The sequence below is a fragment of the Muntiacus reevesi genome, chromosome 3 (assembly GCF_963930625.1).
Source record: "Muntiacus reevesi chromosome 3, mMunRee1.1, whole genome shotgun sequence".
In the NCBI taxonomy this organism is placed as follows: Eukaryota; Metazoa; Chordata; class Mammalia; order Artiodactyla; family Cervidae; genus Muntiacus; species Muntiacus reevesi.
In genome coordinates, this window is record NC_089251.1 from 242,385,980 (window position 1) to 242,413,618 (window position 27,639).

The 27,639-nt window shown below is 43.8% G+C and overlaps 1 protein-coding gene across 2 annotated transcripts in view; it reads right to left on the bottom strand.

The window, feature by feature from the left end:
* The window catches only part of STK39 (serine/threonine kinase 39), a 304,895-nt gene extending 277,803 nt beyond the window's left edge, over positions 1–27,092 (bottom strand). For both annotated transcript variants that reach the window (XM_065931689.1, XM_065931688.1), the window contains exon 1: positions 26,778–27,092. In XM_065931689.1, coding sequence (XP_065787761.1) covers positions 26,778–26,964 — 187 coding nt within the window. In that variant the 5' untranslated portion in view covers positions 26,965–27,092. The remainder of the gene's footprint in view (positions 1–26,777) is intronic.
* Positions 27,093–27,639: the final 547 nt, after the last annotated feature.

A 27,639-nucleotide genomic window follows, 5' to 3' on the forward strand; every position in this document is an offset into this window, starting at 1 on the left:
CTGCACTGCAGGCAGATTCTTGACCATCTGAGCCACCAGGGAAACCCAACCCCTTCAGGGTGCTGGGAAGTATTCCCCAGTCCAGGTGCTGCAGGAGAGTGGGAGGGGACAGCTGACTGGGAGGAAGGATGCAGTCAGCTCCAGCCCTGGCTTCTCAGCAACAGCAGATGCACTGTGGCAGGTAAAGGAGACTTCTCCTGGGCCTGCCAGGGCTGTCCTGCAAAACGGCATTTCCTATCAATCTGAACCAACTGCCAAAACCCAACTTGGTGATGTGTTTCACAACTTAACCAATATTTTCAAAAGCATCCCATTCTTCCAGCTTATCTAAGAAGAACATTCCACAAAGGAAGCCTGAAAAGTAATATATTGGAATTCCTTAAGTCACATGGGGATGTGTTCCATTACAGATCTACCTCGTTCAATTTCCTATTGGCCTTCATATATAGAATGAACGAATGTATATATATTTTTTCATGAATATAGTTAATGAATAATATAGAGATATGGATATAGATAGATATCAAAGCCAGCCCAGGAAACAAATGTGCTCTATAAAAGAAAAAACATCAATTACTGATTTTAATATCAAATCCATGTTAGCATCACAACTTAGAAAAAGCTTACTAGAAGGAAATCACTTAAATTCTCTCCACTTTGAAAATACAATATGTAGCGGGACAATACGAGCTTCTCTGGTGGTTCAGATAGTAAAAACATCTGCCTGTAATGTGGGAGCCTGGGGTTCGATCCCTAGCTCAGGAAGATCCCCTAGAGAAGGAGATGGCAACCTACTCCAGTATTCTTGCCTGGGAAATCCCAGGGATAAAGAAGCGTGCCGGGCTACAGTCCATGGGGTCCCAAAGAGCCGGACACGACTAAGCGACATACGTTTTCACTTTCACTTTTTCATAGGGATAATAAAAACACAATACTGTGTCATCATTAAGGAGGAAATAAACGGAAGTTACTCTCGCTGATGGGCATCCCGACAAAGGAGGGATTGAAAGAGCAGCAGCCCACACAGGGGAAGAGGGTGCCACAGACGAGCCCTGTGACAAGCCCCAGAAAGCCTTTCTCTGGAATCGGCGGCACTGCTGCTGTCACTGACAGAAGTCCCACAGGACGGCAGAGGACTGTGTCCATCTGTACAGAGGGTCCTGCAGCCCGGCCTGGATGTCCAAAGTAGGCAAGGGACTTGTACAGAACCACCAACGCGGAGAAAATTCCCAAAGGATGTCTTGGGAAAGTTCACTTTCACACCATCAACATGTATCATCTTTCCTGGGAAGCTGACCAGTCAGGTCAAAGTCCTACCATCAAAAATGATGACCGTGGGATACACAGGCGCCACACGTACCAAGGTGAAGGCAGGGGAGCCTCGTCCTCTGCCCCCGGGTCCTCCCCGACGCTCCCAAAAGAGGATGAGCAAAAACAAGGGCCAGCTCAACTTAAAAGACACGACCATACTGACAGAAACTTCTCATCGTGAGCCTGGAAAGCCTGAGACAAAATCAAGAAGTGTCACGTTCCACAAGGTAATTCCACACACAGAGAGCAGGCAAGAGCAGCGGACAGACTTCTCCTCCCCCGTCTGCTGCTGCTAAGTCGCTTCAGTCGTGTCCGACTCTGTGCAGCCCCATAGACGGCAGCCTACGAGGCTCCCCCGTCCCTGGGATTCTCCAGGCAAGAACACTGGAGTGGGTTGCCATTTCCTTCTCCAGTGCATGAAAGTGAAAAGTCAAAGTGAAGATGCCCAGTCGTGTCCGACTCTTAGTGACCCCACGGACTGCAGCCCACCAGGCTCCTCCATCCATGAGAGTTTCCAGGCAAGAGTACTGGAGTGGGTTGCCATTGCCTATCTCCCAAAAAAGTAAAATAAGTAAAAATAGATTCCAGAAGATCTAAAAGGGAGGTGGGAAAGCCTGAACTGGACACTCGCAGAACAGTCAAAAGACTGATGTCTATTCAGCCTCAGCAAATAACCAGTGGCTCCTGCCAAATGGCAAGGACCCTGTTGAATGTTACTCAGGAAATAAAAAATGGGACAAGCATGTTTCCTCTTCCAAAGGATTTTAAAGTTACCAGAGCAAATAAACTTTATGCCCACACAGCTGCCTTACCCAATAGTAGGTGATGTTCCCTAAGAACTGAATAAATCAAGAGTTTGGAATAGGCATTTGGATTGAAACCTGAATGACACATGTAACTTATATAGAAGAAAAAGAAAAAAAGAGGGAGGGAGAGAGAGAGAGAGAGAGAGAGAGAGAGAGAGAGGGAGAGAGAGAGAGACTCTAGCACTCTAGAAAGTAGCCAAAGGAGCAATGAAGGCAAAAAGGTGGGATGAACCATTTCCTTTCAGGAAGCAGAAAATACAACAGGTGAAAAGTAATGAAAGGAAAAAAACAAGGATGAAATACTGAAACAGGTCACTAGCAGGGCTGGAAGTAAGAGGAGCAGAGATATATCAGGGCAACTGACATCACCTACTATGATCAACGACTGCTCTACCTTCAAAGTAAAATCAAACAGAATGGCATAAAATGTGGGATGATGACAGCTTTTGTCTGTTCCTTTTCCATCAAGTACTATTTGTTTAGGAGAGAAGAGGTATCCAATGAGTCTAAGAGATGAGCAATGATTCCAGGTACCCCGGAAGGTAACACCAGTCTTCGGCAGTGAGAGGAGAGGGGGCACTATTGCCTTGGTCAGGCAAACTCCCAATTCCCTCATGACTTACGTGGTACTTAAAGCACCTTAGAGCTTCCCCGGTGGCTCAGACAGTAAAGAATCTGCCTGCAAAAGGGGAGACCTGGGTCGGGAAGATCCCCTGGAGAAGGAAACGGCTACCCACTCCAGTATTCTTGCCTGGAGAATCCCATAGAGGAGCCTGGCAGGCGACAGTCTGTGGGGTTGCAAAGTTGGACAAAACCGAGCGACTAGCACTAACTATAGCACCTTGGTAGACCAAACATGTCTCCTTATGTCCAGTAAGTGAAAAAAAGTCTTTTCAATATTTTAAATGTGTTCAGATCTTTTCATGTACACTTAACTCTCAATTTGTTGCTTCCCTGGTAGTTCAGACAGTATAGAGTCTGCCTGCAGTGTGGGAGACCCGGGTTTGATCCCTGGACCAGGAAGATCCCCTGGAGAAGGAAATGGCAACCCACTCCAGTATTCTCGGCTGGAAAATCCCATGGATGGAGGAGCCTGGCAGGCTACAGTCCCCGGGGTCGCAAAGAGTCAGACACGACTGAGCAACTTCCCTTTCTCAATTTGTTGGTCAGCTGCCTTGCAAAGTACAGTAAGTCCCCTACATACAAACGAGATCAGTTCTGAGAGCATGTTTGGAAGTCCAACAGAGTTAGCTAGGTACCCAACTAACACAATCGGCAGTGTAGTACTGGAATAGCTTTATAATGCTTTTCACCCAAATGATACATAAAAATAAACACAAAAAATTAATATTCTTCATCTTACAGTACAGTACCTCAAAAAGGACAATAATATAAAAGCTGGCACACAGGGCTGACACTGAGTGAACATGAGAGAAAAATCAATCGATTGGAGGAGGGAGAGGAGATGGGAGATGGTGGAGCTGAAGGGTCGTCAGCAGTAGGAGACAGAGGGCAGGCAGCAGTCATACTCAGCCCGATGTTGATGGAACGTATATCTGCATCTTTCAAAGTCCTCAACTCGAAGGTTCATACCTAGGGGACTTACTATATAGCTTAGTCACAACTAGGAGGCCTTCCACCGCACACTGAGATGGCCCGTGGCCCTGTCCCATCCTTCCTCGGGAGGGGAGGGCTTTTCCTATGGCTCCTTTTACTTCCCTCCCTCTCACATCACACTGAGTTGTGTGTAGGTCTCTGTGCTTCCATGGTCCAAACCCCAATGTCTATCAGAAAGATGCCCTCAGCTACAGAAGAGAACTTATCCAGCCCATCCCTCATCTTTTCTCCGAGTGGTCTACAGTCAGCTAGCACGCCCCTCTCGATGCAAAAACTCTGGTTTCTCAATTGCTTTCCGAGCAATCTCGGCAACACCTAAAGATGCAGCCTTAGGAACATAAGTAGCCATTTCTTTGAGCCAACCTTTAAACTGATGAGACTTCACAGGGAGCCCTCCAGACTCTCACTTACTTTGATGTCATGATGGAGGACAAGTCAAGTTTCCTTAACCTGCTTTCCTTGCTTTCATCTAGTATTTTACACACCTGTTGCTAATTCTGATTGACTTATTTTCTTGCTTCATGTAAGCAAGATGGGCTTATCTGATTGCGCAATGCACCTCAGAACATGCTGGCAAGCTATGGAGTGCTCACTAAAGAAATGAAGTCTTCGTTTTCTTGCATACTTGAACAGTCGTGACAATCAATGTTTCTCTTTGTTAACAGGTTTCACTGTGAGAAAAAGTAATGGGATGAAACTAAACAGCTCAATTAGCAACGGCAATAGATGACAAAGAAAGCGTCTCCGCAGAGCGCTGACAGCGAGGCAGCTGGCTTACCAGGTGAGAACTCTGGGACAAAGAGAAAGCCATTCTAAGCTGTACAACAATGACGGTTAAGAGTATGGACTTTGAAGGAAGAGAAACTAAATCTGTCCTTGGCAAATTTGTGTAATCTTAAGCTTCGGTTTCCTCATTGGCTTGATATGTGTACTAAATAAAATATGCATGTAAAGTCCTGGGCAGAGTGGCTACTAATACAGCACTGATGAAGTGCTATGACCAACAATATGGATTCAGAGCCTTTTCCCTCAGAGATGACACGTATAGGCAATGCCAAGGGGGACATCGAAATCAAAGGCAAGGCATTTCTACTGGATCCAGAAAAACAGTCCATCAAATGAAAGACAGTATTTCTAGGGAAAGTGCTGGTTCTAAACTCGTTTCCACTAAATGCTTTAGTTTCTTCTGGATTTAAAAAAAAAAACAAAACTTTTTATTTAAATTGTCAAAGATAACATAATCATAGTTATGGGCAACAGAGAGAATTAAGACAATACATGCTGCCTCATTCATCAAATAGCGCCTCCAATTAAATCTAGGCTACAGAGAAGAGGTTGTATTTTTAAGTGAAGGACCACCTTACATACAAAAATATTTTTCCAGTAGAAAGTTAAAATCTTTGACTTCAAATGCTGATGTAGGAGATGGAGTCAAAAATAATGGTTCCTTCTGCTTCCCAAATCCATTTCTTTTGTACTGAAATTATTTGTTGAGTTGGTTAAATCATAATGAACTGCGCTTGATTTCGGAGGAAAGGGAACATGTGAACAGGATGACGAGAAGTAAAAAAATTCCACTACAACCAGGATATCTTTGTTTAAAGGCACAAGTTGATTAAATTCACATCCTGTGGTCGTCTGTTGAGTTTTCAGAACAATGGTAAATGTAGTTACTGGGAAAACAGAAAAACCATTGTTCCTTTTCATTAGGTCTCTTCCTTGTCAAAAGTTTAAACACTGATTTGTCTAAAAGTCTACGGCTTATAGTCAAGATAAAAGCATGATATTAATACATGCACATCAAAAAGCTAAACATAGATTCCTACATACATACACTTACATATACAAATATTCAACTAGTGTTAGCATTTAAACCATGTTTGCACAGACAGTACTAAACTTCAGAAGTTGTCTTTATGGAGAGAATTACCGAGTCTCATCAAAACATCAGCTCTGTCTCTCACCAGTTCTGCCTTAGAACAAACTTAACAACACACGGTGCATGGCGGGGATGTCACAGGTTGGAGTTGCAATCCCTTCCTTTACAATTCTAACAATAATGATATGATATGCTGGCGCAGAGAATCTTAAGCACTGAATCTTAGTTACACAGCTCCACCAGAGAATGACCTCACTGGGATGTAATCGGTTCCCAGTTTTCTCCTAGAGACTTTCTAAGTTCCTTCAAGGTCAACCCTCAAAGGGAGCTCCTCTTTATATCACGAAGATGTAGCAATGCCTGGCACACACCTGAGCTGAGCAAACACCAAATAAATAGACTGAGGATAATCAACCCACCCTCTGATCAGGTAAAAGCAGGGAGGTGTATAAATTCTGAACTTTGGCCAGCTCATGTTGGCTCCGGTCTTTCTAAAGAACAGACTCATTCCCACCCTCTTCTCTGGGTCCTGAGAACCATCATCCCACTTTCTACAACACGTGAGGAACAATCTTTCTAACCCATAAGGCCTCTGACCACCAAGCAAGAGATTCCAGGATATTACAGGCGTGTTTAAAAAGTAGGATATCAAAGAAAAAAAAAAAAAGTAGGATATCTGCACAGGTTAGTTTTCTTTTAAATGTTTAACAGTCTGCTGTTTTGGCTGAATTTTTTAGTCTGGTTTCAATGTTGGGAAGTACATGAGCAAAGCTCTATAATTTTCTCTCTTCTATAATGAAAGGTCTTTGAGTCCACTGACAGAATTCTGTGTTCTCCACGGCTGTCAACACTTCAGCATTAATGTTAGTAACTTTCTTAAACCTCCCAAACCCCCATCATTGATTTAGGTAGATGACAGGCCACGAGAATTGCTGTTTTATGCAAATAGTCATTGACTGAATTTTGGGGTACTTTGTGTGATTAAAAAAAGAAATCTATTAAAACATTAGTTATTTATGAAACAGCTACTACTAAAATAAAAGGCTTGGAGATAAAATCACTTGATCTATTTTAATGATTATTTTGAAAGTGAAAAGAAAGTCAAAGTGAAGTCGTTCAGTCGTGTCCGACTCTTTGTGACCCCATGAAGTGCAGCTTACCAGGCTCCTCGGTCCATGGGATTTTCCAGGCAATAGTACTGGAGTGGGTTGCCATTTAAAGAGTATTAAAGTTTATGGAATGGCAGTGGCTTCTCTAAATCATTGGATACTCAATTATCCACACCAATGGAAGGGTAACTGGTATGGAAATACAAATAATATTGCTGTACATCTGAAACACAACATTGTAAAGCAACTATATGCCAATAAAAAGCTTTTCTAAAAAAAGAAAATATAAATAATAAAAACAGTCTTCACATACTGACAACTTTCTATGTCAAACAGGGGTAACTGAAGCTGCCTCACTGGGCAGTGAAGATTACAAGCACTAACTGTGAAAAGCATTTAACTCAGGGGTTGACATGATAGCTACCCAGTGCTGACTGTTACTATTATAACCACCTTTATTATTATATTAATTATGCATTCTTATTGTTGTTGTGGTTTAGTTGCTAAGTAGTATCTGACTCTTTGACGACCCCAAGGACTGTAGCCCACCAGGCTTCTCTGTCCGTGGGATTTCCCAGGCAAGAATATGGGAATGGGCTGCCATTTCCTTCTTCAGGGGATCTTCCCAACCCAGGGACTGAACCAGCGTGTCTGGCATTGCAAGCGGATTCTTTACCACTGAACCATCTGGGAAGCTTTATTATGCATTATATTATCCTGCAAAGCCAATATGACAGCCCTGATTTGGATGATGGAACATTGTGAAGCTCAATAAGGCCCAGGTACTGGCTCGCAGTCTCAAACTTGGTAAATGATGCCAATGAGATCCACGCCAAGTTGGCGTAATGTGCAAGTTCTAGCTCTAATGTCATGTGATTCTGCTTCTAAAGTAGGGGCCTTTCTTCTGGAAATTAACTCCTTGTCCTGATGGCTTGAGAATCCTAAAGGCAGACAACACAACAAAAGCTGAGGAGGCAAAGGGAACCCTGGAAAGGGCAGGGACTCTGCAACCAGATGTCACTGGGTTCAGATCCAGAGGTGTGATCTTCAAAAGGTGATGCGATCACCCAAGTCTCTGCTTCCTAATTTGTAAAACTGGGATAATCATACCAATCCTGGCAGGAATAAACTAAAGATAACAACATAAAGTACGTAAAGTACTCGGTCCGGTCCTCAGCACACAAGGGGTGCTTCACAGATTTATAACAAAATCATTCCATTGACTTGAATCACCTTTACAAGTACTTAAGTCTTCGTGGTATTCAGAAAATTTTTAAATCTCCCAGAATTTTAATTTTCAACATTTTTTTCCAAAGATAACTGTATTCTCATGGAGTATAAAATAAAATTCTCCCTCAAGACTCAAGTGACTTTTATTACCGTAATTTTTCTTTGGTCATATGTAATTTTTGTTATTTTTACACACATATAAAGAAAGAGATACAGTCACCTATTCTATACATATATTCTATACATATACATAACTGTATTTATGCCAAGCTTTGGTGCTTCCAAAGGAGAATGAAAAGAATGTAATAAAAAATTAAACCAAAATAGAAAAGAATGGGAAATTCTTAAAACACACCAAAAAAATCCATTTTCCTAGAGCACTGTCTTGCTGCAAAGTAACTGATGAAAGGACCTCTACACGTACACTACATACACGAGCATCAAAAAAAAAATAAACAATGGGACCTGTCGCCAAAAGGAAAGATGGCTAAACTTTTTTTTTAATCCAGTAATCAGATGAACAAATATAATAAAACATGTAGGAAAATCCACTTTATTGTTTCACAAAATGAAAACCCAAAGAAAGCATGTTTATAAATGTACTCTAAGCCAGGTACTCAGTGATTTCCAGCTCCCCACCAAAGCAATCAAATACAGATTAGCATGCCTATCAGCTAAGATCAGGCTGTCAAAATGCAAGCTTTAAATTACACATGGCCTTACCAGAAAGTATTTAAAAGATTTTTCTCCTAAATAATAAAGAGTATTGCACAGACTGTAATAAAATAATGTTTAATCTTGCTTATGTGCTAAAAGGCATTTTTAAAAGCAGATTAAAACACAGAATTCAAGACCACCAGAAGAAACATCCCCAAATGAAAGAAAACCACTTGGCTGTCTTTTCCAAAGGCAAATATGTTTTTCATCTTTTTCTGACCCAACAAAAATTCCTACAAAATGATAATCAAACAGGAGCTTAAGTGCTGCCTTGCAAATCAGATTACATTTCAAGTGGTCTGAGGGCAAACTAAGATGGCATTTTATGAGCATGGTTCTGATTTTTAAAAGTAAAAGGGAAACTGCTCTTTGAGGACTGGAAACACAGGGGCCAAGTTAAGGACTCAGGGATTCAACAGTTACTGAAATATTCAGCCTGCCAGCCTCTACTTGAAAGAGAAGCATACTGGGGTCGGGAGGGAAGAAAACAAGGAAAAGAGGGTGTGGTTAGATACTTAATAGTGACTCTTAGGAAGGAGACAGAGCAGCTTACAGAAACCTTCCAGAACTATTAACATCTGGTCACCTCGGATGTGATGACCAGGTGTTCGGTGAAGCACCAAACACCTAACGAAATTAAGAAGGACCAGACACTCTTCCCAATGTGTGCAGAAAAGACACAGTTAAGATGAAACTATTCACATAGGAAAATGAGCTATTCCAGGAGTTTCAGGTTCCAGGTATATTTTTCATAACGTCACCATCATTACATAAACAGGATGAAGTATTTCACAGCACTTTCGAGTTGGCAGAAAAGGCAAGACCGTATCTCATGATCCAGGCATCAATATTTTAGAACTGAAGACAATTTACAACTGAGATAGGGCACAAATTTTCCCAACTTACATTTCATATGGAAAAAGGAAGGCTGCATCCCAGGGAAGTATTTACTGACTTAAATGAATAAACTGCTTTTAAAGCACACCGTAAAGTATATATTATTTAACAACAACAAAAAAGTGCATTACTCCGGATTACATTCTAGACAGGTTACTTACCTAGGAGTAATGTTACATTGGTTCCAGCCACATCCAAGTTTTCTTCCCAGGAGGGAGCCCGGGATGCTACACCCTTACCTAAGGAGGTCACCCGAGTTTAAGGCACCAGTTTATAGGCTGGGAGATGTCCTATGCAGCCACTAGGTAAAAGTTGGATTCTCAACCTTTGGGGTTAAAATTGAGAAGCAGATAATCCAGCAGTTAGTAGCCAAAGCTATGGCTAAAGAGGAAAAGAGAAGCTGAAAGGGCCATAAGGGTTATGAATGAGCCGAAATCCTGACTCAGCATAAGAGAGGAGCAGGTTATTGCTGTTTTAGTTGTTAAGTCGTGTCTCACTCTTTGTGACCCTGAGGACTGTAGCCCACCTTGGCTTCTGTCCATGGGATTTTTGTGCAGGCAAGAATACTGTAGTGGGTTGCATTTCCTTCCCCAGGGGATCTTCCCAATCTAGGGATTAAACCCACCTCTCTAGCATTGGTAGGCATATCCTTTACCATTGAGCCACCTGAGCAGCCCAGAGGAGCAGGTAGACACAAGCGAAAGCAGACGCTTATTGACGGGCCATGTCACAACGAGGTTAGAGGATCTGGAAGTGGGGACCCCAAAACTCCTGCTGCTAAGGTCCTGTCCACTTCCAGGGTTCATGAGAACACGCTTGACTGTAATCCCCAAAGACCTAGAGGCTCAGTTTTTCCTGGGCAAAACCTGGGATGATGGATGAAACTCCTATCTCCCCATTCCCAGACCTACTTTTATAAAGAATGCCCTGTAATGTTGGGGGTAATTTTAGTGAGTCCCCGGTCCTTCTAACCAAAAGGGTATATTAGTCAATTTAGTTACACTGTATAGCCCAGACTTTTTACCAATTCTGAAATTCTTTCCATAAATTTGTCAATAATAATGTACTTCACAACATCTCATTTTTTTAGTTCATAAAGTGATGCAACTTTGATTTCTTAAACTTGGGTGATAATTTTCCTCTTTTCAACCCATCACTACCCCACCCCTCCATCCACCATTTTCTCCTCCAGGTCTTAGATATTGTAGGTCTCAGTCAAGTAGGAAATAAGGCAAGATGCTATCAGGGTCTAACATTCTTCAGTCTTGACCAACAGAAATGGAAGCAACTAAGAGGGCAATTAATGAACATAACAAGTAGAGAACATTTTCATGGTATCTATCAGAAGTACAAATGCAATGCCACAAGTCCCTGAAGTCCCACTTCTGGATCTCCATCTACAGAAATACGGACCCCTAGAGACAACCAATGAGTTAATTGCTAAAGGACTGGTTAAGTAAAGTACATCCACATAATAGAAATGGACCCCAAACAGAAATAAATTGGCATGTTTTAAAGTGAAGTGGATCTGTAAGAAATGACCTAGAATGAAAGCTGTGAATATTTATAATATTTTACTATAAATACATATGAAAATACATGGAAATAAAATATACATGTAATATATATTATTTGTAGAAGTAAAGTCTGTAAGTTGTAGAATATGATGCACAGTTACCACATTTCATGTATAATATTTGAGAAAAAAAAAATCAATGTGTATATTTATACCCAAGAAAACAATGTAGAAGGATACACATCTCACTGACCATACAGGCTATGGCTAGGAAATGAAAATTTGAGGGCTGTTATTTTTCACCAGCTTGACACCTACGTATTTATTTTATTTTGTAATTTTAAAACTTTTTAAACAAAATAAACACTAGTCGTGCCAATGGGGATTTCATCCTTTTGATCAAAATGCTATGAAATCCAGACTTAAAAGACCAAAACACTCAACATTCAGAACATTAAATTAAATTCCTAGAGATTCATTTCTCCCATATATCCCTGAAATCAAAAAGCTAGTTCTACAAAGAGATATTTAACCAATCTAGAAAATTCTCGCTGTCAGTTCAAGGTTTGATATGAAAGGTCAGTGTGAACTCTCAAAATCATTACTGTGCTCAAACACACCCACAAACAACAGGAAAGTTACTTACTCTTAACTTCCCTCTGTCCCAGAACTTTCTGTAAAATGTTTTCACTTTCCATCAGACAAGTACCAGATACTAGAATAAGGTGATCCATAACACCCAGAGGACAAAAGACAAAGCAGAACAGATACTTCTAAGAAATAAATTGTAACACAGACGTTAAGATTAAACTGTAAATGCATTCCAAGAATACATAAGTGAAAAAATACACATATGTTTTCTGTCTAGTAATCATAAAGTATGTCTGACCCTCCTGCATGCGTGTGTGCTCTGTCATGTCCAACTCATTGTGACCGCACGCACTGCTGCCCACCAGGCTCCTCTGTCCATAGAATTTCCCAGGCAAGAATACCAGAGCGGGCTGCCATTTCCTTCTCCAGGGATCAAACCCACATCTCCTGCATTGGCAGGCTGATTCTTTACCACCTTTGAGCCACCCAAAGTCTCATGTCTGACCCTCAGTATGTACCAAATTCTCAAGAAACAAATCACTTTTGCCAAGCAGGTATTAATCTAAGACTAGCTTATTTTTCTTTCTCCAAACAAAGTAAACGTGAAAGTACTGGGAATACTAAAATGTATCAATTTCCAAAAACAGCAATATATGCTTTTCATCTACAGTCCTGTTCCATTTAAACTTACACTCCTATGGCAAAATTCAAACAGCATCTACTCCTGGGCCATCATGTAATTGGTGATTTTTTCCCCCTTTTCACCCACTTGTATTATCCAAACTTTCTATAATGACCATCTATTAGTACTTACATGATATTTGGGAACTTTAAAATAAATAAGATTGGAGGTTCGTTGTTGTTGTTTTGTAACTCAGAGGGCTAGGTGACATCCTTTTCTAATCGGAGATGGGTGTGAGCCAACCACAGTTCCACATATCTTACCCATGTACAGATCTGTGTCCCCTTTGGAATGAACAGCAAGCCACCTAACATTTAAATACTTAAAAAGATAACACCCAGCCCTCTTTGCACATCTAAAAGCATATAATATCTTATGACAAGGGCTTTTACCAGAAAGACTTTTAAATTTAATAAATGGTATACATGCATACCTCCCATCCTTCTATGATTTCTGCTATTAGTATATGATAAACTAAAGAAAGTGGGCAAATTCTGTTGATAACTATTAATGGGTTTCCAATATTTTTATCCTAATAAGCTGGCAATTCTTTTTTGAAAACCGATTTCTAAAACAGGGAGTACAATATCACTGGATTGACTTCAAAGTAAAGAAACTTTCATGATTGTCTAGGCAACAATCTACCTTTAAACTGAGTGATACAGAGAAAACGTTATTTTTAGAGCTGTGATAGACCTACTTCACTGACTTCAACGTGGCAGGAGAAATAATTACACACGCATGCAAACAATCTATATTTTTAATGTGGTGCTGTTGAATTGTAAGAAGGTCAGTCTGGAATAAAACACCTGAAGGCTAAAAAAGGATCAGCATCGCACACGCACACACACACACACATACACGTACTTAACCCTCTGCCCTTCAAATGTTACATTAGAATAGATATGTTTAGATTTCTTAGCAAGTTATACATTCTAAAGCCACTCTTCCTGCCAAAATGACTTTGATGGACGGTTCACATCACACATTCGCTTATGAAACCTGTAGTCAACCACACTATGGCCACCAGGGGGAAGGTAGTCAGGTAATAGCTCCCCAATCACAAGTAAAAAAACAAATGTTCAATGGTTGACAAACACTGCATTCATCACCCTTGACCTGAATAAAGCTGTTGCGGTAGAGAATTTACAAAGATGGCAATAAGAATTCCTCCCATCTCCGTACACATGTTCCTCTTGCCATGTGATTTAACCATCCTTCCCAGTAAGCGGGAAAAGCAACCTCCCTCTGGCCTGAGTCTGAGCTAGCCCTGTGACGTGCTCTGACCACCCGAAAAAGGCCCCGTGATGCTTCGTGACCACTAAGCCTAGGCCTCCAGAGCCCCTGTAGCTCCACTCCAGGTGGACTCCCTCGAGAAGGACTCAACGGAAAGAGAGGGCCAGCCACACACTGGCACCAACCACAACACACACAGTGAGAGCATCTTCAAATAGGGAGCCCCAGACCAGCTGGCCACGGACTATATCCCTAGGCGAGACCAGCGGAACTGCCCAGTGGAGCCCCAATGGCCAATCCATGGAATTGTAAGCAAATAAAAAGGTCATTATTTTAAGCCATTAAGTTTTGGGATGGTTTGTTACACAGTGATACACAGCTGGTGCACAGACCGGGAGAATCCACACCTGGAGAACTGAGCCTTTCTGATGGTCGGAGACACCCTTGAAGGCAGAGTTTCAAATGGGGTGCCCGGCCCGGCAAGATACCCCCACTGAAACTTTCTGGGAAAGTTACATTGTCCCCACTTGCCTTGGCCCCTTGCTGAGCCCCTGTGATCTTGAATAGTCCCCTGAGTTCTTATTCTCCATTTCGTCCACTCCTGCCTGGGTCTGGGGTGTGTGAGGTCTTTTGCTGCCTTCGGCTAGGCTTTGCCTTCCAATGATGCCATCGTGCCTCTGGCTTCACAGATCTGGTTTTGGAACCTCACAACCCACCCCCCTCCCCACTCCATGACGCATCCTCTCAGGCCCTCAGCTTTTGCTATTGCTACTCCTGCCTCTAGACAAACAGCTCATTGTAATGGCAAACTACAGTCCTGGATAATCTCATTATTTCTATGAAGTAGTGGTGCAGAATCTATTAAAAAATAAGAGTAAACAAAACTGCCTTTAAACAACTAAAAGCACTGTGAAGGCTAGGGTCATTTTGTGAGGTTAAATAATGACTCTGATCAAGCTGCAATTGCTAAAAAACAGCCTGGGAAAGACCTTAAGAGCAAATTAATGTCACATCAGAAAATCAGTCTTCTTTCTTCACATGAGGCCTGATGGAAATGGGTAATTTTTAAATTTAAAATAAAAGATGGCTATAAAGAAAAAGTGGACCCCATCCCACTATGTCCCTTTGAAGGAAACAATACTTTTGTGTGTATCAGTTCTGATACAATTAATTTTCAAGTTGGTCAGATCTCATAAATATCACCTTTTCACGTTTTTGTCACTCCTTTCAAGTATAATAGCTCCAAGAGAATATTTCATTTTTAAACAGCTACATACAGCTGAAAACAATGTCAACTTTTTTTTTTGCCAAGCCACACACTGTACAGGATCTTCCCAATCAGGGGTTGAACTTGGGCCATAGCAGTAAAAACGCAGAGTCCCAACCACTAGGCTACCAGAGAACTTCCAACAATGTCACTCTTAATACAACAGCCTAAATGGACCGTCACCTGTAAGTGAAGCCAAATAAGCGCCTGACTGCAACTTCTCCCTATCCCAGTCACTGCATGGCAGTTACCCTCTTTGCCTTTAAAGACTACTTAAGCAAATATATAAGCTACAAAGCTGCCTGTTTGTCTATTTCTAGAGGGCTCTAAAGTGTAGGATGTAAAATTATAGCCTTTAAAAAGTCTTGCTGCTTCTATGGAAACAATTGGGAAGATGGCTACAGATGAACTAGGAGGTTCGTTATCTCTCCGCCCTAGAGATTGTCACTTTTTAAACAACCGAAGAGCATTTATTTTAGTAAAGATAAACAACTTAGTCCTGATCTTGACTTAAAAAAAAAATCTGTGCCAAAAATATCACTATTCTTAAATTTGCCCGAATGATCAAAATTTGAAAATACACAGAGACACTTCCTCTCCTTCTATTTCAGCCACCCAAATGCCCAGGAAAGGTGCCACATTAAGAATGTTTCCACAACAATCCTTGCTGAAGGTCAGGCACTGGATTTAGGACTCCAGAAACTGGAAAGGGCATCTACAAGGAAAGAAATAAGAAAGGATTACATAGTAAAACATTCTCTGTGATTGTCCCGGTCATCCTAGGGACACCTAAACGTGATAAAGTACAAACCGTTCCTAAACTGCCCCAAATTAAACCCAGTTACTCTCCCTCCACAGATACTTTTTTCACCCCTCAATCATTAATTCCCTCTCCTAATAAAGCAGGTGTCCTACCCAAACAGTGGTGATTGAGTTTGAACTTCTATTGAGGTTCTGACTTCAATACTGGATGTTTTATTTGCTTTGTGGTATAAAACTTAGACTAAACCATTAAATCCTTTAATTACTCAACTACCAAAATGTTTTAAAGTCAAGGGGAAAAAAAGAACCATGATTCAGACTCATCATTTAAGTGACTAAAACTGATACAGCTATCATTTTTTGTAAGTGGAACTAACTTCATGTCTTTGCTATTTCACCAAAAAAAACTATTTACTCAGTTCTTTCTTACTTCATTACCTAAAAGAAGATAAACTGAAGTGATTCTGTCTACCGCATTCAACCTCAAGGCTCTGAAGAGATTTCTTGAGGAAATGTAATATTTTGATTCTTCTAAAAATACTGGATTTCATTTGGGAGGATTCTGTGTTTACAGTAATCACAAGAACATCCTAAAAGTTAAGTGGGTAAGATAAAACTCAAAACTTCAAAACTATCTTCCTACGTCAATGGGGGTATCTGCTCCACCACATACAAAAAAGAATAACTTGTTCTGAAATAAGAATCAATTAGCTTTATAATAGAGCATACAGTCCAAAAAAATTATTTTAAATGAGGTTAGCAATGTCTGGCTCTTTTCATACTTCTAAGTCAATGGCAATGCTTTGTGCGCTAGCAGGAGGTGGCCACAGAATATTTACAGCCAACATAATAATATTTAGTCAGTTTTTGAACATATTACCATCCAGCACCATCCAATAAAACTTTTTGTGGTCATGGAAATAGTCTGTATCTGCATGATCCAAAAGGTACTTTACTGGATTTGTTTTAGTGGCTAACTCGTGTCTGGTGCTCTGAGACCCTGTGGACTGTAGCCCGCCAGGCTCCTCTGTCCATGGATTTTCCAGGCAAGAATACTGGAGTGGATTGCCATTTCCTTCTCCAGGGGATCTTCCCGACTCAAGAATCAAACCTGCGTGTCCTCCATTGGCAGGTGGGTTCTTTACCACTGAGCCACCTAGGAAGCCCACTTTACTGGGCAAGTTTTATAGACCTGAAAGGAAATAAATAAAATACAGTTCCTCAGCTGCACTAGTCACAGTTGGCTATTGAGTATAATGTGGCGAGTGTCACTGAGGAACTGTATTTTACTTAATTTTTAAAGATTTTATTTTTAAAGCAGTTTTAGGGTCACAGCAAAATTGAGAGGAAGGCAGAATTTTCCCCATATACCCCCTGTCCCTTCCTCCACGAGCACAGCTTCCCCCATTATCAACATCCCCCGACAGAGTGGTACATTTGCTACAACTGATGAACTGACATTAATACATCTTTATCGTTCAAAGTCCATAGCTTACATCAGGGCTCACTCTCTTTGCTATACATTCTGTAGATCGGGACAAATGGACAATGACACGTATCCATCATTACGGTATCACACGGAGCAGTTTCACTGTCCGAAACATCCTCTGTGCTCCGCCTCTTCATCCCTTGCCACTCAGAAAATTTAATTTTAATTATTCAAACTGAAATAGCCACCATGTGGCTAGCGATTACCACAGTGGACAGCTCCAAAGTAGACACTGCTGGGAATGCAGTTGCTGCTCGGACTGTGATAAAGTTATCAGCCTGGCAGCAAGGACCCGGCTTTAGTGCAGAAGCTCTGCCCCAGCGGATGATGAGCCCTGAAGGGTCAATACATCTACTTGCTGCTCCTCAACCTCTTATTTGCCAACACACACACACACACACTCTCTCTCTCTCACACACCTTTCCACATCACTAACAGGTTCTAACCAAGCATTAAAAATATAATCTATTCCAACAACCCAGACAAAAGATGACGGTTGAAATGAAACTATTTTATGTTTGTATATCACCTTTATTTACATGTTAAATAAATATGCCCTGGTGAAGAAAGAAATACATATAGAGATGATTTGATCCCCTCTAATGCAATACATAAGATTTTTACTATAATATCTATATGGTAAATATGTTCCCAGATAAATTATATATTTACTTTATTAAAACAGTAGGTGTAAAATTCACTGAGTCAACAATCTAACTTCCTCCTTCCCACCAATGAGGAATCAACATGATGTAAGTGAAAGAAAACACTGAACTGAATAGGAAGAAATGGCCTGAAATTCTAAGGATGTCTGGACCACAGGCACGTTACTTTCAGGCAGGCTGCGAGAATCTTCACTTGTAGAAACAAAGGAACAGGAATGAACTTTCTCTTCGGTTTCCTCCAAAATTAAATTTCATTATCCCCCAGTATTCTTACGCGGTATTCTTAGGAACTGACCTTAAAAAACCAGCACTGACCTAGCAGAGGAGGAGATGGTTGGATGGCCTCATCAACTCAACGGACAGGAGTCTGAGCAAGCTCCAGGACACAGTGAAGGACAGGGAAGCCTGGCGTGCGGCAGTCCACGGGGTCACAAAGCGTCGGACACAACCGAGCGAGTGAACAACAATCAACCTACCGCTTCTTCCCTGGAGCACTCTCTTCCTCTGCTTTTTTGAGTCAGCCCACAACTGAGAAAGGTGATGGCGACACCGACAGTTTCAAAGGAAGGAAGAAAGGAAAGGAGAGGAAGGGAGGGAGGAAGTGAGGGAGGGAAGACGGAAGGACAGGCCAAATAATTCAAAGTAAAATAACAACACAGGCAGACCAAAGGCACCAATCCCTAAGTTTAATCCTTTTCAACCCCCAAACAAAACAGGGCAGAAAAGAACATAACTGAAATGCCCCTTATCACGAACCCTGCTACAAACTAATGCTACCTGTTCAAAAAAGATCATGAATCTTCCAGGATCTCAACCATCAATAGAGCCATTGTGAGAAGTCTCAGAATCGTCACAGGTCACTGGCTTCTCAAACACTCCCCCAGTGAAGATCTATCATTCACATGAGAGAAAGTCATCAATGTCTACTTACCATACTCGTTCTTCTGGTAAATGAGTGACTTAACATTGGAAACCTGAACTCCATAAATGTCACCAAAATACACATTTTCACCTAAGGCAAGAACTGAATGAACACCCCCAGGACTAGGCCTCTGACTTACACTAAATGCCACTTCCTTGGAAGAAGTTTGAAAACAAAATATCTTGAAATGATGTTTTAAGTTCTATCTTAAAAAGATGTTTTCCCATGTATCAAAATAAGCAATTAGTTTAAAATATCAATTCATCTACTCCCTCAGTGTCCAAGAGTTTATTCCCAAATAATTGTTCGGCAAATGAGAAGAAATGTGAAAAACACCAGCAAATACTCCCATCAGATTCCCAAGGTGTTTCTGTAAATCAACTCTGAACTACAGGTTTGCCCATCCATTCTCTAAAGGACTACTACTTCTCCTCTGTTTCCCAGTTAACCCAAATCTAAAATGCCTTTTTAATTACTATACTGAATTCTTCTTTAGTAGCCTAAACTACAATGAATGGCACATTTGGAAAAAGAAACACCCAAAGCACTTGAATCACTTCAGCCATCTTGGAGCTGGTTTGGGGATAATTTAAACAAAACTGTCCTGGAGGAAAGTGTAAAACTTCACTTGATTACTTGGAGACTTTCATTGAATGGGGAAAAAACAACTTTTCCAAGAATACACCACAGAGGAATTATAACACATTAGATTGCTTTTGGCTTACAAGACCTACTTCTATAGTCTCAGCATGTACCACACCAATCCTATCATCCCCCAGTCCCTTGTCTAAACAATATAATTCCTGACTTTGTGACAACCTCTGAAAACCACCTGTCCTGACAGTCTGCTGTCGTGTTTCACCTGTATCCCTGATCTTCAACAGTCCTGATTTCTACACAGCAAGAAGCCCCACAGAGCTTCAAGGCTGGGTTATATATAACTACACAAACAGCCAGAGGTCAGGGCTACACTCAGAAAAGTTTGAGAGGAGAGATGTGCCAGGACTTCCCAACCCTGCTCTGCAATGCCCGAGTTTAAAACAAAGGCGGGGGGCACCGTTACTGCTCTCTGGATCCTGTAATCCGGACAGGCCACCTCGCAGAACGATGACCTCAGGAAAGCCAGGCCTCTGCCTGCCTACCTGCCCAGCACAGGCAGGTGCAAGTGCTCCAAGTGCTTACTCTTGATCTGGGAGGATTAACGAGCTAATTTCTCCAGAGCCCTTTAAGCTGACTGGCCCAAACACAACGAAATGAGCATCATCATTAACCACAGGCAAGATTAAATCTTCAGGATCCAAGGAGGCAAATATTCAGAAGTGAGGCGATGTTCCTCTTCCAAGGTGGGAGGGTAGGGAGTGTTTATCCCTACAATTCAGACTTTCACCCAGAAAATATTTACCAAATCTTTAGTGGGAGGTATGGGGAATGGAGGCCAACGACCTGTCCTCAAGGAAGAGTGACATCTAGTGCCAGGATGGACAAGGAGGCAGTAAGCCGCAAGGGTATAAGGATCGCCAGGGATGCAAGTGCCAAGTAGGAGGCAGAGGGGAAGGAGATCTGGGGGGCAGAGGACTGTTTCTGTGAAGAGAAACCATTTATTCCAGGTCTTAAAGGGAAGCCTGGATCCAGGTGGGTTCTGTTTATGAACATGCATCAGGCTATACATTTACGACATGTATTCTTCCGTGTGCCTTTTATACTTCAATAAAGGTAATTATTTAAGGAGAGATAGAGCTCTCTGTTAAATATATGACAATGGAAGAGAGGTGGAATGGTGTTGCAGGCAGAGAGAAAACTTGCCTAGAAGGGGCTGGGAAAGCAGGAAGCATTTCAGCAGCTGCAAAACATTCCCCCTGGCTGGGAGTCTGTCCTGAGAACTGCAATGACAAGGGTGGGGGGCACTGAATGGAAGGCAAAAGACAATTCCAGAGGCCTTAAACACCTGCTCGGAGTTCATCCTGAGCATCGTGGAAGAGCCACTTTGAAAAAGGTCTAAGTCTGGTGGTAACATAAAAATTTGGGTATCCCTTTGGTAGCAATGCTTACTAGAGCTAGAAGCAAGGCTGCAGACAAGAAACCGGGTTATGAAGAGATTACAGTCACTCAAGTAAGAACTGAGAGAGGCCTGAACTGAGCCAACAATGACCAAGGGGAAGAACAAGAGAAGCCTCAAAGGCGGGATCCAAATGCTGAATACCAATCAGATGCAGGAGATGGAGGAAGCCAGGAAAGGGCGGGATGAGCAGCACGTTTCTGCTTCATCCTCGAGGGTCTTCAGCAAGACGGAGAATGTAGAAGGAGCAGGATTAGGACTGATGCAAAGGTGGAGGGACAGTGAGCTTCACTATATGAGGCTCTGTGAAGTATCTACAAAAAGACATTTGAAAGGGAGCTCTCACACCAATCCAAAGACCAGGCAGGCCCTGGGCATTTTAGGCTGTGGTTGAAGCCTCAGAGCCATGGAGAAGTGGATCCTGGAGCAAGGACAGTCAGGAAAGTAATAGGAGAAAAGGTAGGTGGCGTCAGCTCCTGCAGAGAGAGGAAGAGAGGGAAGGCCTGCGGAGTCACTGGTTGCAGTCACAGAAGGCCACGGTGATCATGGAGATTCCAACTTTGGCTTCTTAGCAAAGGGGTGGTGACCAGATATAAGTAAGCCGTGGAAGGGAGGTTCTCCACTGGGAAGGGAAGGAAAGAGATAAGGCAGGAGCTAGAGGAGGGAGCAGTGAGAGTGTCCTGTTTTGTTCTCCTTTGCTGTGAAACTGTTAAGAGGGAGACTTGAGAGTATTTATAAGTGGCGGGAAGGGCAGCGAGGCAAGGAAGGAGACAGGGAGCCACAGGGATGACCTGATCTGCAGACAAACGCCCTCTGCCTTGCTGGGGCACACAGGGGCGATTTCTTTGAGTCAGCAGCATTTCCTGCCAGCGCGGCAGCCTCCAGAGGTGGGGGAAAAGTGCAGTCAGAGCAGGTTGCTCACGGAGCCCTTCGAGCCGGGCCTTTCCTCCACCCATCTTCCTGCGGACGCCCTTGCCAAAGAGCCATCTGGCACCCGAAGCCCCGAGCTGTCCGATTCCACAGGTCTCTGCAGCTTCCTCCCCGCAGGGCCCTCGGGCTCCCCAGCCAGCCGCCCACCGGAAGGCGGGGACTCGGGGACTCGAGAGCCAACTCTCCTAGGGCAAAGAAACTCCAAGATGCTCCAAAGTCTGGCCAGAGTCTGGGCAGGGTTCTCTCCCAGTAACGTGGGTCTGATCAGCTGGCGCACCCTATAAACTTGCGGGCTCAGGCTCCCGGAAAGCTCACCCTGAGCCAGGCACTGTTCTAAGTGCTCCAGTCTCCCTTTCCCCGCAAACCCTACTGTTACCATTTCCAGGTCCTGAATGAGGATGCCAAGCGCAGACACCTCTAAGCAACTTGGCTTAAGATCACAGAGCCAGCAACTGCCATTGCCCGTCCATGAAACAGACCAGGCCGCCCCACTCGAGAGCCCACCACGTTTCAAGTTACTCTCCGACACCATCAAAAATGTGGGACACAATAGACTACAATAGATGGAAGGAAATTCATGTTACTGGTCACAAATCAAATGCATAAATAAAGCAAATACTATGGAAATTCTACCACGTTTCTCTTAATCTAGAGATTTTTCGTACATGCTAGTTTGAACAGCACGTTTAAAAGCATTTCTGCTGTCAATGTAATTAGCACTGCTGAGTTGTACACTTAGAAAATGGTAAATCTCATGTTACACATATTTTATCACAATAACGAAAAAAACACGAGAGTTCTATATACATTTTTCTCCTTACCAAGAAGAAAAAAGTGAAATGATATGAAAATCAAAACACCTGCACGAAGCTAAGCACCTCAAGACTCTTAGTTTAGAAAAAAAAAAAAAATTAACCCACTGACAGCAACGGCAAAGCAGCCCGGCCTATAGGTCTGGGAGATCAGAATGCGGGCATTCAGTGCTCCATGCCTCTGAGGTCCCGGGCAAACAAGCGTGACCCAGTGTAGCTCCACTGTCCTCATGACACTTCGAGCACCTATACAACCAGCTCTAAACCCTAAACCGTAGAGCTCCACAGAACTTCCGAGAGTACATAGCAGGAGTGCTCTCGGCTGCTGCTGCTTAAAGACCTGGCCAGCTGCCTGTTACCTGCACCTAGGGGAAATGCACTGGAATAGTTAAACAAAGCCCCTGGGAGAGAAATAAACCAGAGTACTGGAGAAGCCCTCTGTCAAACCACAGTTAGGAGACCAGAAACCAAATTCTTTTTGTTGACGAGGACCAGAAATGAAGTAGGTGGTCCTTTTGGATGATTCCAAGTGACTGTCTAGGATGAAAGTGAAGCAATGCTTAGAAATAAGGTGCAAAACTAAGGTGCAGAAAGTCTCATATTGCAAAAAAAAACTATGAGAAATCAAACATGTTCTGAGGCCTAAGTCTATTTAGGGTTTTTCACAGGAAAACCAACAAAGATACCAGCCTCTGCTGAAATTATCTGAGTCAAATACAGAAAGTTATATTGCACTGACTACAACTTTTTGACAGGAAAGTTCCCTGAGGTTGTTCAATCGATTAAGGATACCCAAGTCAACATTTTCATGATTCATCTTTTGTTCTTTGTTTAGCAAACTGAAGTGATAATATTAATACCACCAACAAATAAACTAATTTTTCAATTGGCATATCTTTGGGTGCCCCATATACTTCTATAGAAAGGATCTGAGAGTGAGATGGGGGTAGTTGGAGGTGGTGAAGAACAAAGACTAATGAGACTGAAGGGTGTTAAACAGGCTAGAACACCTTCCAAGAGCAGTTACTTCTGTATAGGAGACAGAAATATTTTAAATCTACTAATACTGACGGCTAAAACAAGAAATTTAATCAGTTCACAACATGGTTAACCTCTCTCTATAAAGCTCTCTCCAACAGATTTTGTATCATTTCCAGGCTGCCCATAGCGTTTTGAACCAGATTACCATTAAAAATTCTCCACTGATCTTTTATCACGCAAGAACGAAATAACAAAGAGAAAAGTTTATTTTTTGACTTGCAAAATCCTGTGTTTATTCTTCTAAAACAGAAATCAAACAACTGAACCTGCTTTGTTTGGACTTCAGTAAACCTCTTCTCTCCTAATCTTGAGGCCCCAACCTATGCCAGAAGGAAAAGAAGAAAAAGTGCTCCATGCCACGCTGGAAAGTTAAAACACCTGGCCTCCCCTGGCCTTCTGCTCAGGCACATCTGAGCCTCCTGCTGGTCACGGTTCACACTGCCAGAGTCCCATCATATGACACCTGCCTTGTGGCCCCCGAGAGGCCAAGGCTGTCCACCGCGTTCACACTGAAACTGGCTCCATGTTTGAACTACAAACTTCTGTGTGTAATGTTTAAGCAGAAGTGCTTAACCGCAAGTTCACTCATTACTTAACTAGCATTAAATGCTAAATGAAAATGGTGTGTAATTCCCTACAACATTAAGCCCTTGGAAAACACTACTCCAGCAATTTGACTTTTCAACCACACAGCCACCACACAGACTGTCTCTTTCAATTGGAAAAATATGAGATAATTTTAAATGTAGGAAAACCCTTCCTGCAGTGTGAATGTACAAAAATCAGCGTAGAAGTAACAAGCAGGTATTTCTGCTGGCAAATTCCTCAGGTAAATTTTTTTTTTAAATGAAATTGACCAACCGTAATTAACAATGCTGCTACTGCAAGCAGAAAGAAGCCCTGCAATCAATCCCATCACTTTAATTAAACTAAGATTTTATTCATTTCAGTTCATAAAACTGGTCAACTCAAAACACTGCTTTCAAAAGACAAGCATATTGTCTTGCATATTGCAAACTTGCATATTGACCCTGATAATTAACAAAATAAGCATAGAAATTGATTATAAGTAAATACTGGTCCTAGATCCTATGGAAACATGTGGCAATTTAACATCAATTAACTTTTATGGACCATCTCTGTGTACTGGAGTCAGAGGGATAAGTCAGACCCTAAAGGAGTTCACAGCTGACAAGGAAAAGCAGCAATGAAAATAATCAAGCTACTTACAAACTTATTCAGACTTCAAAATTCAGCTCAGATATCTTCTGCAGAATACCCTGCTTCCTTATTTCTCCGAGCAAGCAGTCAGTCTCTCCTTTATGCTCTACCAGTACTCACTCATCACATCCTATAGAGTCAGTTACTTAAACTTGGGAAGCCCTTGAGGGCAAGGACCATTTTATTTTTCTAAACGCAAAAACCTAGCACAATGCTTGGGAAAGAGTAGGCCTTTAGATTTTGTTGCGCAACTAAAAACTATGGAATTACATGCTGTAAGCCATGTAGAAAAAAAAGGAGTAGAAGAAGCCACCATACTTTGCCTTGGAAGAAGCAGAAGGCATTTCAAGAACATTCATGGCAAGCTGAGTGAGATTAACTACAAAGATGGGCACTTAAGAGAAGAGGCTGTGAAAGACAGCAAGAAATGGAAGGCCAGGTGTATCCCAGGACAGCTGACTATTCAGTGTGCAATCAGCGCAATCACAATATGGGTGGGGGCAAGTAGGTTGAAAGCAGACAGTAAGACTGGGAAGATGAAGGGGCTTAGCTAACAGGTGAAAGGAGTTTTCACTTAACAGGCTTTAAAAACCCCTTGAAGATACATTATTCATGCAGTGACAGGAAGACATACCCCATGAGTCTGGCAAAAAGTTATAAAAGGCCTGGGTTTTCGAAGAATTTTATGTTGAGATGCCTATTTAAGGTTATTTGGAGCTTTCATATCCTAGGTTACTGTTCTGCCCATCATTTGTCTACTTCAGTCTATGCTATGTTCCATTCCTGCAGTAGCAGGTGATAAAGGGTAAACACCTAATGAAATTCTTATTACCGGTTTTAATTTTATAAAGGAAGAGAGGGAGGGCCGCATTCTTTTTCACGAAAAGAAGCGGGGGGGGGAGGGGGGAGTTTAAAATAAATATCCTGAATTCCTTTTTCATCATGTACTTAAACATCAAGATATGACATGAAGGCAGCATCCCATCCCACCACCAGTAATGAGGGTCCACTTTATCTGGAGGGTACCCTAACTGGGTTTAACAAGCCTCTCGGACGAGATGATCCAGCAAGGGTCAACACAAATCTGGTCCTTCACGTGCCTGGCCCAGGGAAAAGTAACGGCGGCTTCCTGCCGTTCGACTTTGCCAGGTTTTTTAAAATCTAAGATAAGGGGATATTTGTGAGCCAACTAGAAGGCACCGAAAGGCAAGGAGCAGGTCACCGAGAGCCTCGGCTTTAACTCATGCAGTTCGGCCCTGGACCAGAGGGGAAGCATCGGCCCAGCACACGGCAGGAGGCCAGAGCGCCTTCTTTCTCCGAGCGACCGGGCTGGGCAGCAGGCGGCGCGCCCGGGCACCGAGAGGCGGGTACCCAGGCGCGCCGGGCGGCGCGGAAAGCCAGGCTGTAAGGCGGGCGTGGAGCTGGGGCTCTCAGGGAGCGAGGCCAGCATCCTCCCTGGCCTCAGGAAAGAACCTGGGCCCCCGGAACTCCTACGTAGGCTGGTTACCCATGGCGAGAGGTTGCTGATGGGAGGCAGGGGTGTGGAGCTAGAGAGCAGAGGCGCGGCTGCGCCGGTTGAGTCCCCCAGGACGCGGCCCCCGGCGCGGCGCGGGGGCGCTGGAAGACCAGGGCGGCGCCCCCGCAACCCCACCCCGACCGCGGCTGCCTGCTCGCGCGGCCACCGACCACAGGCTGCGGGCCCGGCACGCGGGAGGAGGGAGATGCGGCGGCGTTGCCGGGTCCCCAGTTCCGCCGCCCCAGCGATCGGGGAGATAAAAGTTTGCAGCATGCGGCTTGTCTGCAGTGCGAGTCACATCCGCCGCGCCACCTCCTGCAGCACCCGCGCTCACCGAACGAATGAAAAAAAAAAAAAAAAAAAAAAAAAAACTGTTGAAGCCGGTAGGCCCAGAAGCCGACCGCTCTGCCTCCAGGGCGTGCATGCAGACAAGCCCAGCATCCCGCGTCCCCTGCCGCGCCTCCCGCCCGGCCTGGACCGGCCCCACCGCGCCCGCAGCACTGACCGATAACCTCCTGCAGCTCGTACGCGTCCCTGCAGATGGGCCAGCCGACCGACTGCGCGGCCGGGGCCGGGGCCACGGGAGCCGCCGGAGCCGGCGCTGCTGTCGCTGCCGCCGGGGCCGCCGCTGTCACCGGGGCCGCCTGCTGGGGCTGCTGGACGTGCACGGGCGAGCCGCTCGGCTCCGCCATGATGCTGCCGGAGGAGACTCGGAGGACGCGCCGGCCGGGGGACGACCTTCCACTTGAAACTTCCCTTCCCTCGCCGCCGACACCTCTCGGCCGGCGCACGCCCTCCCCGCCGCCGCCGCCGCCGGAGCCAGCCACGAGGGGAGGGAGCGAGGGAGGCCGAGCCGGGCGGAGGGAGGAGGCAGCGCCGGCGGAGGCGGGGAGGGGAGGAGGCGGCCCGGTCGCCGCGCTCGCCGCGCGCCCCGAGCCTCGCGCGCGCAGTTCTCTGCCTCCGCGAGGGGAACCGCCGCCCCGCCGCCCCCTCCTGCCTGACTCGCTGCCGGGAAGTTTCCACCCGAGGGGAGCGAGGCCGGGTTGGGCTGGCTTTCGGGACCCGCGTCTCTCGCCCCCTCACTCCCCGCTTTCCCTGCGCCTTCGCCCCAGACAATCGGGCTCTCCGGAAGATGTCCCCTGGGGACCCCGAGGGCGGGGTCGTTGAACCGCCGCCAGGTTCTCAGATTCAGAAAGTCTCCCCAAGTGAAGAGAACCTGAACTTCATTTACAAGTTAGCGAGTGAGCCACCTACACGCCGGCCGTTTGTAGGGCGCCGGTTAAAGAATAACCCGAGTTGTAACTTTCCGGCGCCCTACCTGCCAATAACCCTTTCCCCCACCTTGCCTAATCTAATCGCAGACCTTC